This window comes from Sorghum bicolor, chromosome 10 (assembly GCF_000003195.3).
Source record: "Sorghum bicolor cultivar BTx623 chromosome 10, Sorghum_bicolor_NCBIv3, whole genome shotgun sequence".
Lineage (NCBI taxonomy): Eukaryota > Viridiplantae > Streptophyta > Magnoliopsida > Poales > Poaceae > Sorghum > Sorghum bicolor.
Window position 1 is genome coordinate 1,739,617 of NC_012879.2, and position 17,316 is coordinate 1,756,932.

Genomic DNA, 17,316 nt, shown 5'->3' on the forward strand with positions numbered 1-17,316 from the left:
TTCATTTGAACATGTCAGAGTCGAGTTCATTTTCACCTCATTACAGCATCTCTCTGGTCAGTGGATGTGCAGGTAAGACTGTGAGTTCACACACTTTCCACTCTTTCCATATCTTGGCCTTCTCAGAATCCCATGGATAAATACAATTCCGGCAGAGCCTTCACCTTCAACAGTTGGTAGGCACGAGTGTGCGACAAAGACAGGGAAATCCTGAAAACCCCAGCTGATGTCTCTTGTTTGTTCTGACCAACAATGGTTCATCTTACCTACTCCTAGAAAGCATATATCCTGTATTAGGATAATGCAATATGTGTATTTTTCATTCAAGACGTCGTGTTGTTGTTGTTGTTGACGACATGGTAATGAACTACTAAAGAGTAGTACTGCTAGTAGGTTGTTTTAGTCCAAGGGAACAGTCAGACAGGCTCAGCAGTCCCCTTCAGCACAAGATGTCACTATATATCCTGAATTCACCATTGCTACCAAACCAAAACATCCACTACTTGTAAACAAACACACACGTGCTGTTCAAAACCTACGAGATGTATAGCCTGCGAAGCTTCACTTGCCCAACCACTTCTCTGGATTCGTGTAGAACTAGCGTAGGAAAAGTCTCAGCTCAGGAAGCCGACCCATCTGAAACAATCAAATGCAATCTCAACGGTGGACAACCTATGCAGACATGCTGTTCGCTGCAATGTCGTGCGTACGAGCGTCTCAGGGACTGAAAATTGGCTGCTGTCTCAGACGAGCTCTGCTCAAAGTCTCCGCTCTCCTGCATCTCAACAACTACCGGTGTTCTGGTGTTCCGGTGACCCGGAGGCGGCACGTAGCAGTGTCCAGGTTCAGACATGGCATGCCTGTGGGCTGTGGCGTTTTCCAGTACACTACCAAGCACAGGGACGTCTCTGCAAGTCTCGTCAGCAAGAACTGCTCACCGACCGTTTCACCATGTCCTCTGTCCGGAAACGTACTGATCTTGGTAGCCCAGGTTGGATTTGTGTCATATCTGTTCGTCAAATTGGACCGGATCCTGTGCTTTTTCAACAACCGGGGTAATGCAGTTGAAAGTTTGGACTCAGACAAAACAAAGCAAAATTTGATTTCCCTGCCGAGGAGATGAAAGCGAGACGACACTGGCTGGTAGCTGGTTTCCTGCAGCATTTGCAGTTCTGAATTTCATGCGGAATCCCAGAGATGAGCAGGTTCAGCACTCATTGGCACGCACCACGCAGAGGCAGAGTGGCTGTCCCTGTCTGATCAATCCATAAACTGATCCGATGAGAAGGCATCTGCAATGGCTACTCTAGAATTTTCTTTTATCTTTGAAAGAACACTCTGTACATGCAATTGGTATGCAGAAAACTGTTGCATCTGCCAGCGTGAACATGACTTGAAAAGGCAGAGTCTGACCAATCTCAATCTATGTCATTCAAATGAATGAACACACTGTTTCCCGTTGACTCTTTCCTTGAATCCTAGGCTTACACCAGGGATTAAAGTTGCTTTTCCACATCTGATCCTTGTTTTCCTTTTCATGAGCACGCAACACGAGCTCTTCAGGTCATCAAATTGTTCACGAAAGAACTTTTCGATCCTCTCGAACCTCAAAGTAGATAGAGGACATTTCTGGCTATGCACCTTCAGCAGTGCAGACGTGCAGTACTACAATTTGCAAGCTAGTGCTCGCAAGTCGCAGACATGAGTGCAACACGACCCATTCCTTGTACGGACCCGGACTTGGCCATCACGGAAACGTTGCAAGAATTCAGGTGCCTGACGCAACAACAACTGCATGTAGAGTTCAGTTCCTCTTTCTGAAGGAAAGAAGCAAAAGATTGTTCACCTAAGCTAAGCATGCAAGGTATAGGTTCTCGTATATGATGCTGTGCTACTAATTTTGCTGAACAAAGTGAGAAGAATATGACAGGTTAAGTACTTACGTATTCCTCACTCCAATCTAAAATAGTGCATATTGAGATCCACTCAAAAGTCAAAGTATTATAAATTCGACTGAGTTTATAGAAATAGTGTCAACACAAATATGGTTATAACTCGCTCTGCTTGGCCGTGCTTCTGTAGCCATGGCTGCAGCTACCGCCTGTTAAATTTTTTCGTTCTAGACTTCTAGCTAATGTAGTTGTTGAGTCCTCTGCTGCAACAAAGGTAGATCAGGCTTACTATAAAGATATATTTCATGATTAATGATGTTTTTTATATCATTATCATTAGTGTTTTTTTTAAAAAAAGAATTGATCAGGCTTTTGGAGATACATCTTCAATCAAACTATCTTCAGAATCAGCGTCAACGGCGCGATCCTTCTGAACCAAACTGATAGTGCTCGACAGACGAAGACGATCCGATCCGCGATGAACGGAACCGAATAATAATGCCCATGGACTGATGGCCCCCAACAGCGGAAGCATTACAGCGACACGATGAGCCGGCGATCGAACAGGCGATGGACACACCAGTATAAGTGTCGACAAGAGCAAAGAAGATTCTCGCGTAATCTCATTCTTTGAGATGGTCAGACATCCCTCAAGTCATTCAGAAATCAGGCAGGCATGCTTATGCTTTAGCTTTACCCCCAGTCCCCAGATATATGCTGAAAGACAACGGCGAATATGGGGGCACAACATCTGCCTGCCTAGTGAGGTTGGGCACCCAGCCACTAGCTCGATCAGCTCCCACACAACGCAGCCAGCAGCAGCAGCTGGGGCTGAAAGACTGAAAGAGAGAGCTTTGGAAGGGAGCTTGGGTTCCTGGCTAGGAGCTTGACATGTTTTGTGCTATGTCTGGACACTGGACAGGATCACGACAGGGGGTCGGCAGGTGTTGGATCTGGAATCTCACAGGTCACAGCGCACGCAACAAATGGCCAGCGGAATCATGGAGGGGAGGGGAGATGAACGCCGAAAGGCCAGAGCCGAGAGGTAAACTGCTGGACCCTAGCCTCGCTAGCCCCTATCCATCCATCCATCCATGATCCTTGATCTATTGTCTAAAAAGTCATCGTTGAAAGTACTGTTCGCTGATTGATTCGTTGATTCAGCTCAAGCGAACAGTCTCAATACCTAACCCTGCACCTTCACCTGCATGGCTGCTGCCCTGCCTCTGCCTAACCCCAACTGTAACCCCAACTGTCAACCATCTTCTTGGAGCTAGTAGATCTGAGCGACGGATCCTTCTCGGCCTGGATGGGAACACACCACATGCTCCCACCCCAGCGGGCAGCGGCTGCATCCGACCTGATCGTGGAACCAACGGCCTAGATCACCAGCAGGTGGTCTTGAGATTCCTGCCCCTCTCAAGTTTTACAACTTTCAGAGTTTCAGTGGAGCTGGACCATGCAAGATGCTCAGCTCTGGTGTTCAAAGAAATCAAAGAATCTCTCGCTTGTGGCTAGTAGGAGGTTGAGGGATGAGGGACAGCGGTTCATGGACATGCGGTGTTTGGTTCGCGGGTGAGTTACAATATTCTCCTAGAGTCTGGATATCCTAGCCACCAAAAAAAATGTCTGGTGAGCTCTCATCCATATTTTATAGTTTTATGATTAGTAGTAAAAAGTTAAGAAAAATGTTTGTGTTGTATTATTGATAATATGTTGATTAGTGTATGTTTTGCTTGCTAATTATGGTAGCAACGGTGCTAATTACCATAAATTATTTGTAATTAGCAATTATAATAATAAAACTAATGTTAGTGTATATACTCCCTCCGTCCCAAAATAATTGCCATTCTCGCTTCTTAAGAAATAACTTTGACTAAATATATATAGAAGTATATATTAATACTTAGGATACATAATTAGTATCATCAGAAAGATATTTAAATTTAGTTTTTTAACAAATTTATTTGGAGAAACAAATATTGCATGTATTTCCTATAAATCTAGTCAAACTTGTGATACGAAAACCTAAAACGGCAGTTATTTTGGAACGGAGGGAGTAATTAGTTGTTGTTTTGAATAGTACTCGCTCTGTCCATAAAATAATCAATTTCTAGAGTTGTGTTAAGTCAAACTTTTTAAACTTTGATCAAATTTCTAGAAAAAATGCTAAGATTTATGGTATCAAAGTAGTATCATTAGATTGATCATATAATATATTTTCATATGATGCGCATTTTATGTCATAGATGTTGTTACTCTTTTCCATAAAGTTAGTTGGCACGGATTCTAGGAATTGAATCATTAGGAAAGAGTATATAGATACAATTAGTCAAGTATTCTTATCTCATCTACTCTCATCCATCTATGACTGGTCAAAAAAAAAGTTCCTCCATTTATCTAGGCCTTGTTTACTTCCTCAAAAATTTTGCAAAATTTTTCAGATTTCCCGTCACATCGAATCTTTAGACGTATGCATGGAGTATTAAATATAGATGAAAATAAAAACTAATTACACAGTTTGGTCGGAATTGACGAGACGAATCTTTTGAATCTAGTTAGTCCATAATGAGACAATATTTATCAAATACAAACGAAAGTGTTACTATTTCTATTTTGCAAAATTTTTTGGAACTAAACAAGGCCCTAACCAAACAGAGAGCATAGATAACCAATTCTAGAATGCACGGATGACAATATCGCATACAATCTTGTCCTCAAACCAAACACACCTTGGATGTGTATGCTTGCGGAATTCAGGTTCTTGTATGTACTTTACACTGGTTACTCATCCTATCTATCTATGGCAGGAGATGGATAAATCTGTAGGCGAAGCGAACCAGATTGGTATGTAAAGCTAGAAGAGATTCGCACAGCATAGGCACATAGAGGACAGCGACACTTGTGGCCACAACAGGGGATGAACCATGGCCTTGTGTATATCAGCGCAGCGCGCGCCTGATCTGAATGCGCGGAGCTTATTTCCAACGCCTAGGTCAATTGCGTTCTCATCATATTGGGTGGCAGCAACAATGCCAATTTCTCATACTATACTGCAAGTTTCTTCCCAGTTTATTTAGGCCCTATCTAGATTGGAAATGAAAAATTTTTAAATGTCACATCCAATATGTCGGAGGGGGTTTTAGAAACTAATAAAAAAAATTACATAGTTTGTCAGGAAACTGCAAGACAAATCTATTAAGCATAATTAATCTATCATTAGCACATGTGGGTTACTGTAGCACTTAGGGCTAATCATAGACTAACTAGATTTTAAAAGATTCGTCTCGTGATTTTCAACCAAACTGTTTAATTAGTTTATTTTTTTATCTATATTTAATGTTTTATACGTGTGTCTACAGATTCAATATGATACATAAAAAAAAATTTGGGCGGGGAACTAAACAGAGCCGGCGTATGCGACAGCAAGTGTCCGGAGTCCGTGAACGCTGCGCCGCGCACGGCGGCGGCGGGGGCGAGGAAGTCATAGAATAACCGACGCCCGGGCGGCGCTCACCAACCCCGTCCCCGGCGACGGTCGTCCTCGAGCTCACACAGCATCTGTGCCAAATCCAAAAACTGCACATAAATTCTGCAAGACCTTTTCGTCCTCGTTCGTCTTCCTTTTCGTCCTCGTCGTCTCGCAACACATGTGCAGTGCAGACGCACAGCAAGCAAGCCCCACACACCTACCATGCCGATGACGCTGACGAGCGCCGCGCCGCGCGACAGGTAGCGTCCTGGGAGCTGCGTTGGAATCCGCCGCCGCCCACCGCGTGACGTCCGAATATCTCGGGGTTTATCCAGAGATTCCGGCGCTCGCGGCCATGACACCTGCCCTGCCTTGCCCTCGACGCGACGCCGGAGAAAGCTACGAGAGCGCACGAAAGAGGAAGGCGAGAGCCGGGCGGCCGAGCCGACGGCGACAAGGCCGCCGACTTTGCCGTTACTTTCCCCGGCTGCACCGTACACGTCTCGGATGATACTGTGTCCCGACGACGACGGGGACGAAGACGTCGGCGCCGTGCTCATCTTGCCTTCGAGTTTATCTGTGTCTTGCTGCTCATGGCCGCCAGAAGCCCAGAATCTTGGAAAGCACCCTTTTTTTCTCTCGGGAAAAGCTCAGGGACAAATGGGAGCACCGCTCGAGGTTTCCAGTGGATCGCCGATAGCATTTTCAAAGCAAAAGGAGAAGAACAATCACAGAAAGAAACAAGCAAGGCAACCATGGATGGATATCCCATTGACAAAAGCTGAATGAATTCTTGAAAAACGAAACTAGATAACAGTTGCAGAGAAACTTGCTATTAGTTCCTTCATGTTATTCCCATGGAAGAAAAAGAGAGAAATAAAAAAAAAGGCGAACAGTGGACACTGACGCATTCGGAATAAAAAGGTGGCGCCATGAACTCCGGCGACGACGAGACACCCGACGACTACGACCATGACACGATACAACACCGGGCGGTGGGGGTTAGATTACCAACGCCGGCCGGCGACTTGACAACTTGCTGGCGACTGGACTTGTTTCACCAGGACGGACACGGGAACAGGGGCGCTGCTGCTGCAGCCATGCATCAGACGGTGAGGCCGCGCATGAACTCCCACTCCTCATCGTCTTCCTCCTCGGCGGCGCCGGCGGCTGACCCTTCCGAGTCGCTGCTCATGCCGCTACTCTCGCCGCTGGACAACACCGCGGCCTCCGGGTCGAACACCAGGTACGGCATTGCGCCGAAGGCTCTGGCGAGGGCGGCGGCCGTGGCGCCGTCGGTCCTCTGCTTCAGCACCTCGTACATCACCTCGGGCTCGTGCTGCATCGCGCGGAGCACGTCGGCGCAGGACGGGCCCGCGGCAGCGCGCGTCACGGCGAAGCAGTGGGGGCCGTCGCACTGCGACACGCGCACCACGCTGGGCCCGCCGAAGAGGTTGTGCAGCCCGCCGAGGGCCTCCTGGTAGGCGCCACCGAGGAACATGCCCAGGTAGTAGCCGCGGGTGGCGTGGGTGGGGAGCTCGTGCAGCGGCAGGCTGTGCCTCCCGCCGATGAACTCGCTGACCTTGCCGTCGCTGTCGCAGGTGAGGTCCGAGAGGACACCGTCGACGGCGGGGCGCTCCTGCAGGCGCTGGATCGGGATGATGGGGAACTGCTGCCCGATGGCCCACATGTCCGGCAGGGAGGTGAACACGGACAGGTTGATGTGGTAGGTGCGCGGCGGCTCGGGCGCGCCCATGCCGCGGGCGACGAGCTCGCAGAAGGCGTCCACCGCGGCAAGGTGCTCCAGGCCAAGAACTCCCTCCTTGAACTGCTCGGCGGAGCGCCGCTTCAGCTGGTCGGCGTACAGGGCGCAGGTGTCGTAGTCACCGCGCACGGCGGCGGCCATGACGTTGCGGTAGTCGCCGCGGCAGTCGTCGGTGAGCTCGTCGAGGAGGTAGGCCGTGGCCGCGTCCAGGCGACCTGGCGCCGTAGCCGAGAAGGCCTCGAACACCAGGACCGAGTGGTGGGACACCAGCGCGCGGCCGCTCTCGCTGCAGATGATGGGGTGCTGCACCACCTTGCGGTCACAGACGCGGCCGACGGCGGCCACCACGGCCGTCGCGTACTCCTCCAGGCTGTACGCCACCGACATGTCGGTCTGCGCCGAGTGGGTTCCGTCGTAGTCAATGCCGAGGCCGCCGCCGACGTCGATGACGCGCATGTCGGCGCCGAGCCTGGCGAGCTCGCAGTAGATCTGCGCGGCCTCGCCGACGCCGTCGGAGAGCAGGGCGGTGGTCGGGATCTGGGAGCCAATGTGGAAGTGCAGCAGCTGGAGGCAGTCGAGCATAGCAATGGCCTTGAGCTTGGTGACCACGGACAGTATCTGCGCGGCGTTGAGGCCGAACTTGCCCTTCTCCCCGGACGTGGAGCCGAAGTGGCCGGCGTGCTTGGTGCGCAGCTTGGCGCGCATGCCGACGACGGGGCGCACGCCGAGGCGGCGGCTGGCTTCGACGACAATGTCGAGCTCCTCCTCCTGCTCGAGCACGATGACGGTGTTGAGGCCCATGGAGCGTGCCATGAGCGCGAGCGAGACGTAGCCGTCGTCCTTGTAGCCGTTGCAGATGAGCAGAGCGTCCGGGTTGCCGCGCGCGGCGAGGCAGCTCATGGCGAGCAGCAACTCGGGCTTGGAGCCAGCCTCGAGGCCGAACCCAAAGGGCGCGCCGAACTCGACAATGTCCTCGACGACGTACCTGTCCTGGTTGCACTTGACCGGGTACACGCCCTGGTACCTGGAGCCGTAGCCGGTGGAGCGGACGGCGTAGCCGAAGGCGGCGTTGAGGGTCTCGACGCGGTGGCGCAGGACGTCGGGGAAGCGCACGAGCAAGGGCAGCGGCAGGCCGAGCCCACCGCCCTCGCGCGGTCCCGCGGCCTTGGCCACGACCTTGGCCAGGTCGATCTCCTGGCCCGGGAGCGTCGCGGGGCCGTGCGGGCGCACGGCGACGTCGCCGTCGTCGTTGACGAAGAAGTAGGGCGCGCCCCAGCCGTCCACGTTGTAGAGCGCCGCGGAGAGGTCGGCCGACCACGGGACGGGGTCAGCGGCTGCGGCAGCGGCGGGGCCCACCACGGGCGGGGCAGGGAAGCGAGCCGCCGCGTCGCATGATGCGATGGCGTGCGCCACGGGTGTTGTGGCGTCGACGGCGAGCGCAGGCATCTCGTCAGAAAAAACCGGAGAATTCCACAGATGGGGAAAATAAAGTTAGGCTTTCTTTTTTTTTTGGGCGGTGGGTAGGATTTGGTTGGTTTTTTTTTCCTGTGCTATAAAATTGCTGTTCTGGGAGGCGTTAGCTGGGTGCGGATGATGAACAGGGAAGAACGAAATGGAACGGGGGATTGGATTGGATCGGATTAGCTACTGGGGAAGAAGGAAGGAATCAAAATTCAAAATGATATATGAAAGAAGCTAGAAAAACCAATCAATAACAAGAAGAGATGAAATCGAAATCGAAGCGGGGGGGATCGAGATCGATCGTGAGGGATGCCAAAAGAGAAAGTTCTGGAAAGGGAGGTAGAAGAACTCTAGGACGGGATTTTGGATCCTGTTGTGAGGAAGGGGGCTTTGAAAGCCGCCGAGGCCGGAGCCCCGGCTACCCCCGCAAACGGAGCAGGCGGTGGTGGCGCGCACGGCGGGGAAGGTGTCGTCGCCGGTGGAGGAGCCCGGGCACCCCACGCCGGCGGTCAGGAGGAGTCGGGGTGGGACGGCGACGACGGCGGCGGCTCTCGGGTACGGTCGCGGGCTGGCTCGCTCGCTCGCTCGTCGGTCTCGTTCACGAGGAGAGGCGGACGGATGCGGGCGGCGGCCAAGCGGAGGACGGGAGAGGGGGGCGGGCGAGATGCGGACCGTGCGACTGGCTGCGCGTCGTGACCGAGGCGAGGGTTACGGGGCCGCGCCGAGCCCTCTTTTATAGCGGCCGCTGCCTCCGGTGGGGCCCGTACGCCTGCCCGCCGCGCGTCCCTTTTGGCTTCCACTCCTCGCTCTCCCCCCGCTTGCCTTTTGTTGGTGGTGGAGGTGCCTCTCCCGTCCTCCCCCTTCTCGTGGCTGGCTGGCTGGCTGGCTGGCGTGCCAGAACTCTTCTTCACCAGTCAGGCACTTCCCCCACTGTACCGTGGGGTAGGTGTGGTACAAAACGGGCCCAGTCGTCAGTGTCTCAGGCTGGGCTGGTTCAGAGGGCCTCGTTTGTTCGTGGCTGGCGCCGCGGCGGGGCCCTGTTCGTTAATCGCGAGCGTGGCCCGCTTGGTCACAGTCGCATCGCAGGCAGCCGCTGACGCCTGGGCCCAATGTGGCGTTACCAGTGGCGGTTGTTGGGTTGGAGGCTAGCGGGCGGGCGGGCGGCTATCCCGGGGTGTCACGCTCTTTGATCCTTCCCTTGTTCCGTTGCGAGAGAGGGGAGGCCGTTGGATCGGCCATCGCGCGGCGGGGAGTGGCCGCGACCCGCGAGATCGGACTTCTCCCCTGGTTTTGTATGCAGTTTCCAGTTTACTCATGCGCCCGCCGCGCGCATCTGGGATTCGCTGCGGCGGCCCCGCTGGTGCTGGCTGCAGGGGCTGGACGGGGGTCGCCGGGTTTCAAACGCGCGGGGGCGGCTGCTGGGGCCGGGGCGCGGGCGCGGGCGCACGACGGCCGCGTGAGTGAGGCGTGGCAAGGGGGAACCCAGCGGCAGGGATTCTGCTGCGTTTGACCGCGCGCGGGGCCGTCCGTCCCACGCGCGCCGCACCGCGCCGCGCGCTTTTCCCTGTGGACTGCGGACGGGCGGGCGAGGGGAAGGGAAAATATGCGTGGCGTTGGTTTTACCCGGGCGAGGAGGAGGAATCAGGGCAGGGGATAAGGAGGAGGAGCTTTGAATTGCGGGGAAGTTTTATTCTAGTTGCGAAAAGAAAAAAAAACTGCGAGTAAGTTTTCTCTTTTTTTCCCCCGCGCAACAATCAGCTACGTGTTTTTTATTTTTCCTTTTCATCATCGTGTTTTTTTCCCTTTTTCCTCGCAGCGCCTTGTTCGTGTAACACCCTAAAATTTACTCCTTTTGAAATATAGATAAAATTATTTAATTTTGTATTTTTGTGCTCATGAAAATATAGAAAAAATAATATTTTTCATTAAATTAAAAATTATCATAAGGCTTAGCAATATTATTATGCATACATGCTGGTGCATATGTTTTGATGTGATGCTTGTTGCTCCTTTATGTGTTGATAGTAAGAAAAATATTTAAAATACGTTTAGTACATCGATCTTCTTTATTCGGCACATATTTATCTTTTATCTACAAACAAATTCCTTGTTTCTAAGCTCAAATTTTTATTAGAACCTCCCTAAAATATTTTCTTTATCACTCAAAGCACTTCTTTTAGTTCCTCGTCCATCAAGCAATCTCTACAAACTTTTCGGGAATTTTTCCATCTTCTGTTCTCACTTTTCTCTGAGCATGATCTAATTTTTAGATGCTCTAAACAATCTTATCATGAGCTCTAAAAACTTTATTCGGGTTCCCCATGTTCTATAATATCTCTGAGAATTTTTCCCAAAATTTTCGGAGCTTTCGGAGTATTTTTCGTGGCTTAACTACTAATTCTAAACTTTTCTAGAATTATTTTATCAATGAAAATAAATAATTCCGAAAATAGTAAAATCCAATCTTATTCTAACTCAACCCAAAACCCTACCTATATGTCTCTTATATATACGAGTCAACATGCTGATCGCATATCTTCAACCAGCCTCATAGCGAAGTTTGAGAATCTCCGCCGGCAACCTTTGGTGCACTCTACTTCCGTTCCTTGTTTTCGATTTGTTTTCTTCTTCTGGTTTGTCGATCCCTCAAGGAGTCCTTGTTCTATGCAGCTTATTTCCAGGATAACGCATCTGCTTTGCAGTTGGACGCTTGAAGTCCACGCGAAAGTCTGGCATCGCCAATTCGCCATGGATCTGTTACCCTGCCCTGCCCATGAGTTTGCCTGGTCATCAAGGGCCTCTACTTTTCGAAACCTGAATATTCATGCCTACGGTGCAGCCAAGCTTCAGTCATCAAGACGTGTCAACCAGATCGCCTGCCACCTGATGTCATCTGCGCCGTGATGAGAAACCCTACAGCCTGCCTTGCTTGCTCTCTCTATTCGATGAGGTCTATACCGTGCACAAAATCCTGCATACCTATATATAAATATATATTATATATGATGCTTTGTTTTTCCATGAAACTTCAGATTATCTTCTGTGTTGTTGCTGCCCATTGCCAATCGAGTGCAGCTTGATCACTAGAAACACAGCATCTGCATGCCGGCCCTCCATCTCTATGGCTCACGAGTTGCCCGTGCACTGCAATTCTGCAAATCTTTATCACCTAGTACCTGTGCCTTCGACCTGTTTCAGCATTGGTTAGTGCCTTTATATCCATAGCTTCCGTTTGCGTTAGTCTGTAAATCTGCAACTATGTTTTCTATTGTCAAAATATCTCTGAATTTTACAATTAAAATAATATGATTAATCTGCACGCATTCAGTTTAAAAAAACATGGATATTTTATACCTATAATTTCTATTATGATTAATTATTCTTGATATAAATATATTTTTTGAACTACATTTTATTTAGTTTGTTAAACACGTTGCATACATTAAATCCAGCTAGGTGCTCTCCTGTGTTTATTTATTTTTGCAGAGTAGAGTCTAATGACTTAAACAATATGAGATATGTTTATAAATAAACTATATTTAGCTTGAACTCTACTTTTTAACTAAGATATAAATTGACTAAATTAATATTTGTCACATGGTTTTATAAATAAAATAAACTGAGCTTATAGCCTTTACTCTTAAATTGAGGTAAATCTCCGTTAGTTGTTTATTTTTCATTGTAACTCCGATTACCGTGTTTTTCACGTATGTGTATTCGTAGTCATACGTAGATTAATTTTCAAACCTTTTTCATTGATTGGTGTACTGTTCTAATTATAGCTTTGTTTGCTTTGTGTATGCTTGGTTCCAATTGTTTGTGTGGTGATGATCGATGATCGAGTTTAGACGGTGAGCAATTCGTGGTGAACAAGAGTGCTTCAGTGATCAAGATCAGTACTAGCAAAATCAACAAGAGCATTTGGACTAAGGCAAGTATAGCATTTGGATTTTATTTCTGTGACCATAATCGTGTGACTAGATTAATGTTAAGTAATAAATGATAAAAATGACTTTTTAGCCACTTGATGATTTATCTGTAAGTGATAACCGGGACAACAGTGCAACCATGAGGGCTATAATGGCTCTGGCTTTAGCTCAGTATGAAGACCTTTTCTAGCTTGTTAGAGGTTACCCGAAAGGGCGGAGGGGCTGAACCGTTTTGGGTATAGTGTGGCCTCTGTCTGTATGTGTATAGGCTGCGAGTCATTGTGCCATCGGAAGGGGGGCTCTATATCTGCGCGCAAAGGAAACCTTGCGGCCCTAACATGTTAGACGAACTTTTGAAAGGCTTCATAGTGATCCCTGCCGACCTTCCTTGGAAGTGGGTTAAGAGGCTGATCACCTCGGGCGAAAGGGTAAATCATGACTCATGGGTAAAGATGTACAACCTCTGCAGAGTGTAAAACTGGTATACTAGCCGTGCTCACGGTCAAGAGCGGCCTTGGGGATTCTTGCATCGAAGATGATGATTCTTGTGTGTTAAATATGCCCATTATTTATTATTTAATGCTCTACATTATTTATGTCACATTGATCATGAGATTGTGGGATCTATACAATCTAGTTGCTATACTTGTGGAGTTCGACATGGACTCACTCTTGCTATTTCCCCCAAACCTCAGGAGAAGCTTAGGCTTGTGATCAACCAGTCAGTTGGATCCTGTAGAGAGAAGTTAATACCCGAAGTTTGGAGTTGTCTGTCCGCTGTTTGATATCAAAGGTTATATCTTTTATACTAAGTACGTTATATATTTATGCATTGTCTTTTGATATTACCCCTTATTTGTAGCTATATGTGAGATTTGACTTCTAAGACTCACATATGGTGTATATCTGGTTTTATCCTTAAAATCGGGTATTACAAAGTGGTATCAGAGCAATGCTGACTGTAGGACGCAAGCCTAGTTAGAAATTGGTCGTCTTAAGGTTTTGGAATTGTTATAAAATCCTTGCTCTATAAACCTTGATATTTTTCTCTACACTATATCCTTTCCATTGCTATTCATCTTTACCTTGTTGCTTAGTTTAAAAGTAATTGTTCTCATCTTCACTCCTTGATTTGGTATGCTATTAGAACCTTTTCTTACCACCTTCTTGCATCTTTGAAATATAAGTTTTAGGATCTCTACCCTTACTATAAAGAGAACGAGAGTATCGCAAGTTGAGTGAAGTGTGAACCTTCAATGCTTAATTGGTTTGTTATTATGTTTATGCTTGATTTGGATCTTTGTAATGAGTGCAATGATCTTGTGGGATTTCTTCACAATTTCATTAGTTTATAGGCCTAAGGCATAAGGATTAATGAAATAAGTAGTTGGGTTTGGTTATATCTTGTTTCTATCCCCTGCTGATTTCTGGAGCAGTCTGCGATGATTCTGGAGTATCTCAAGTTTTGATCGTCCAAAGTCTATCAACGTTTTCTGGTAACAACTAGACTTCAAGATCTTTCCCTGACCGCAAGAAGCACCCTCATGGCTATTATGGTTTAGAAGTTACAAAAATCACAAGATGATACAAATGTGCTGTCAAGAATCTGGACCAGTTTCGGTTGCTTACTGTTTAGACATATATAACTATAGAATTTGGAAAAGTGTTCTATAGAAAAGTTGTAGAGTATTTGCTAAGCTTTCCAACGGTATAAGCTGGAACGTATTTGGATAAGTAGAACCTGAGATATGATATTTACACCTGGATGTTTCTGTTCTGTTTCAAAATCTGGACAGATCTGGTATTCCCTATTTTCAGATACCTTAACGTCAGAATCTAGGAAAAAGTTGTATACGAAAGTTGTAGAGGATTTTCTAAGCTTTTCAAATATATAAGGATCATCTCCAGATGAGTTAAGTAGCTCGGGATATAACTTCTGGAAGCTGCTGCACCTTTGCTGAGACATTTTCAGGATGGATATTAAGTTTGGTTGTTTTACCTGAGCTTAAAGACAAAACCTAAGGAGGTCTTCTACAGGAAAGTTTCTGGGAATTTCATAAGTGTTCTAACGGTATAAGCCACAACTCTATTGGATTCATAGAATAAGAGTTATGTCCATTTTACTACGCTGGTGTTTTTCATATCGCGAGGAAATTTCAGGATACCTGTTTGCTCTATTGCACATAAGTTCTTTGGAGTGTCAGAGGTTCTCAATGTTAAGTTAACCTGTCTGGAAAGTATGGAAGCTACCTTTCTTGGTCTCTTAGTTAACTTTTCTTAAGGGGGGTAGCCTAATTAAAGAACTATAAGGAGAAGAAGTGGTTAATAACTCGAACATCTACGAGGACATCAAGTGCTTGGTATGTTGGTTTGTTTCAAGATATCATTCTATTTGGAGTGTGCTAATACCAATGGAAGTTTATGTCATTACTGATACTCATGGATTAAGAGTTGTGTATGAGGATCAGATGACACCAAAGTCTACAGAGTTGTATGTATAGTGTGAGAGTGAAGCAACTTAACTGTGATAAAGGTACCGATAATTGGAACTTAGTGATGAAACTAACCTTGGATAAAGAGACTCGGTACAGCGAATTTAAAAGACTATATGATGTGTAGGGTCTAAAAAGGATAGGAGAAATAAGTTTAAAGAAGGATCGTACCTGCTACACTAGGTGTCTCGTCAATATTTTAGGAATACTTGAGAGGCTACTTGGAGTAAGAGAGTGGAATCAATGCTATGAAGATATAACTACTCAAGAAAGTGAACAAGATTCAAAATCTACGTCTCTTTGATAACCGTCTTCCGAATCTCGAGGACGAGATTCATCTTAAGGGGGGTAGAATTGTAACACCCTAAAATTTACTCCTTTTGAAATATAGATAAAATTATTTAATTTTGTATTTTTGTGCTCATGAAAATATAGAAAAAATAATATTTTTCATTAAATTAAAAATTATCATAAGGCTTAGCAATATTATTATGCATACATGCTGGTGCATATGTTTTGATGTGATGCTTGTTGCTCCTTTATGTGTTGATAGTAAGAAAAATATTTAAAATACGTTTAGTACATCGATCTTCTTTATTCGGCACATATTTATCTTTTATCTACAAACAAATTCCTTGTTTCTAAGCTCAAATTTTTATTAGAACCTCCCTAAAATATTTTCTTTATCACTCAAAGCACTTCTTTTAGTTCCTCGTCCATCAAGCAATCTCTACAAACTTTTCGGGAATTTTTCCATCTTCTGTTCTCACTTTTCTCTGAGCATGATCTAATTTTTAGATGCTCTAAACAATCTTATCATGAGCTCTAAAAACTTTATTCGGGTTCCCCATGTTCTATAATATCTCTGAGAATTTTTCCCAAAATTTTCGGAGCTTTCGGAGTATTTTTCGTGGCTTAACTACTAATTCTAAACTTTTCTAGAATTATTTTATCAATGAAAATAAATAATTCCGAAAATAGTAAAATCCAATCTTATTCTAACTCAACCCAAAACCCTACCTATATGTCTCTTATATATACGAGTCAACATGCTGATCGCATATCTTCAACCAGCCTCATAGCGAAGTTTGAGAATCTCCGCCGGCAACCTTTGGTGCACTCTACTTCCGTTCCTTGTTTTCGATTTGTTTTCTTCTTCTGGTTTGTCGATCCCTCAAGGAGTCCTTGTTCTATGCAGCTTATTTCCAGGATAACGCATCTGCTTTGCAGTTGGACGCTTGAAGTCCACGCGAAAGTCTGGCATCGCCAATTCGCCATGGATCTGTTACCCTGCCCTGCCCATGAGTTTGCCTGGTCATCAAGGGCCTCTACTTTTCGAAACCTGAATATTCATGCCTACGGTGCAGCCAAGCTTCAGTCATCAAGACGTGTCAACCAGATCGCCTGCCACCTGATGTCATCTGCGCCGTGATGAGAAACCCTACAGCCTGCCTTGCTTGCTCTCTCTATTCGATGAGGTCTATACCGTGCACAAAATCCTGCATACCTATATATAAATATATATTATATATGATGCTTTGTTTTTCCATGAAACTTCAGATTATCTTCTGTGTTGTTGCTGCCCATTGCCAATCGAGTGCAGCTTGATCACTAGAAACACAGCATCTGCATGCCGGCCCTCCATCTCTATGGCTCACGAGTTGCCCGTGCACTGCAATTCTGCAAATCTTTATCACCTAGTACCTGTGCCTTCGACCTGTTTCAGCATTGGTTAGTGCCTTTATATCCATAGCTTCCGTTTGCGTTAGTCTGTAAATCTGCAACTATGTTTTCTATTGTCAAAATATCTCTGAATTTTACAATTAAAATAATATGATTAATCTGCACGCATTCAGTTTAAAAAAACATGGATATTTTATACCTATAATTTCTATTATGATTAATTATTCTTGATATAAATATATTTTTTGAACTACATTTTATTTAGTTTGTTAAACACGTTGCATACATTAAATCCAGCTAGGTGCTCTCCTGTGTTTATTTATTTTTGCAGAGTAGAGTCTAATGACTTAAACAATATGAGATATGTTTATAAATAAACTATATTTAGCTTGAACTCTACTTTTTAACTAAGATATAAATTGACTAAATTAATATTTGTCACATGGTTTTATAAATAAAATAAACTGAGCTTATAGCCTTTACTCTTAAATTGAGGTAAATCTCCGTTAGTTGTTTATTTTTCATTGTAACTCCGATTACCGTGTTTTTCACGTATGTGTATTCGTAGTCATACGTAGATTAATTTTCAAACCTTTTTCATTGATTGGTGTACTGTTCTAAT

General features: G+C 46.3%; 1 protein-coding gene and 2 long non-coding RNA genes across 3 annotated transcripts; 2 read left to right on the top strand and 1 right to left on the bottom strand.

Moving 5' to 3' along the window:
• On the top strand, positions 2,338–4,906 carry LOC110431337. Its single transcript, XR_002448831.1, has 2 exons — positions 2,338–3,467; positions 4,703–4,906. It is a non-coding gene; the product is annotated as an uncharacterized LOC110431337 (long non-coding RNA).
• On the bottom strand, positions 6,121–9,035 carry LOC8068388 (arginine decarboxylase 1). Its single transcript, XM_002437713.2, has one exon. It carries the CDS (start codon positions 8,573–8,575, stop codon positions 6,470–6,472), a length of 2,106 nt encoding a protein of 701 aa, XP_002437758.1. The 5' UTR covers positions 8,576–9,035; the 3' UTR covers positions 6,121–6,469.
• Positions 10,007–11,782, top strand: LOC110430763. The gene is made up of 3 exons (XR_002448121.1): positions 10,007–10,311; positions 11,261–11,540; positions 11,623–11,782. It is a non-coding gene; the product is annotated as an uncharacterized LOC110430763 (long non-coding RNA).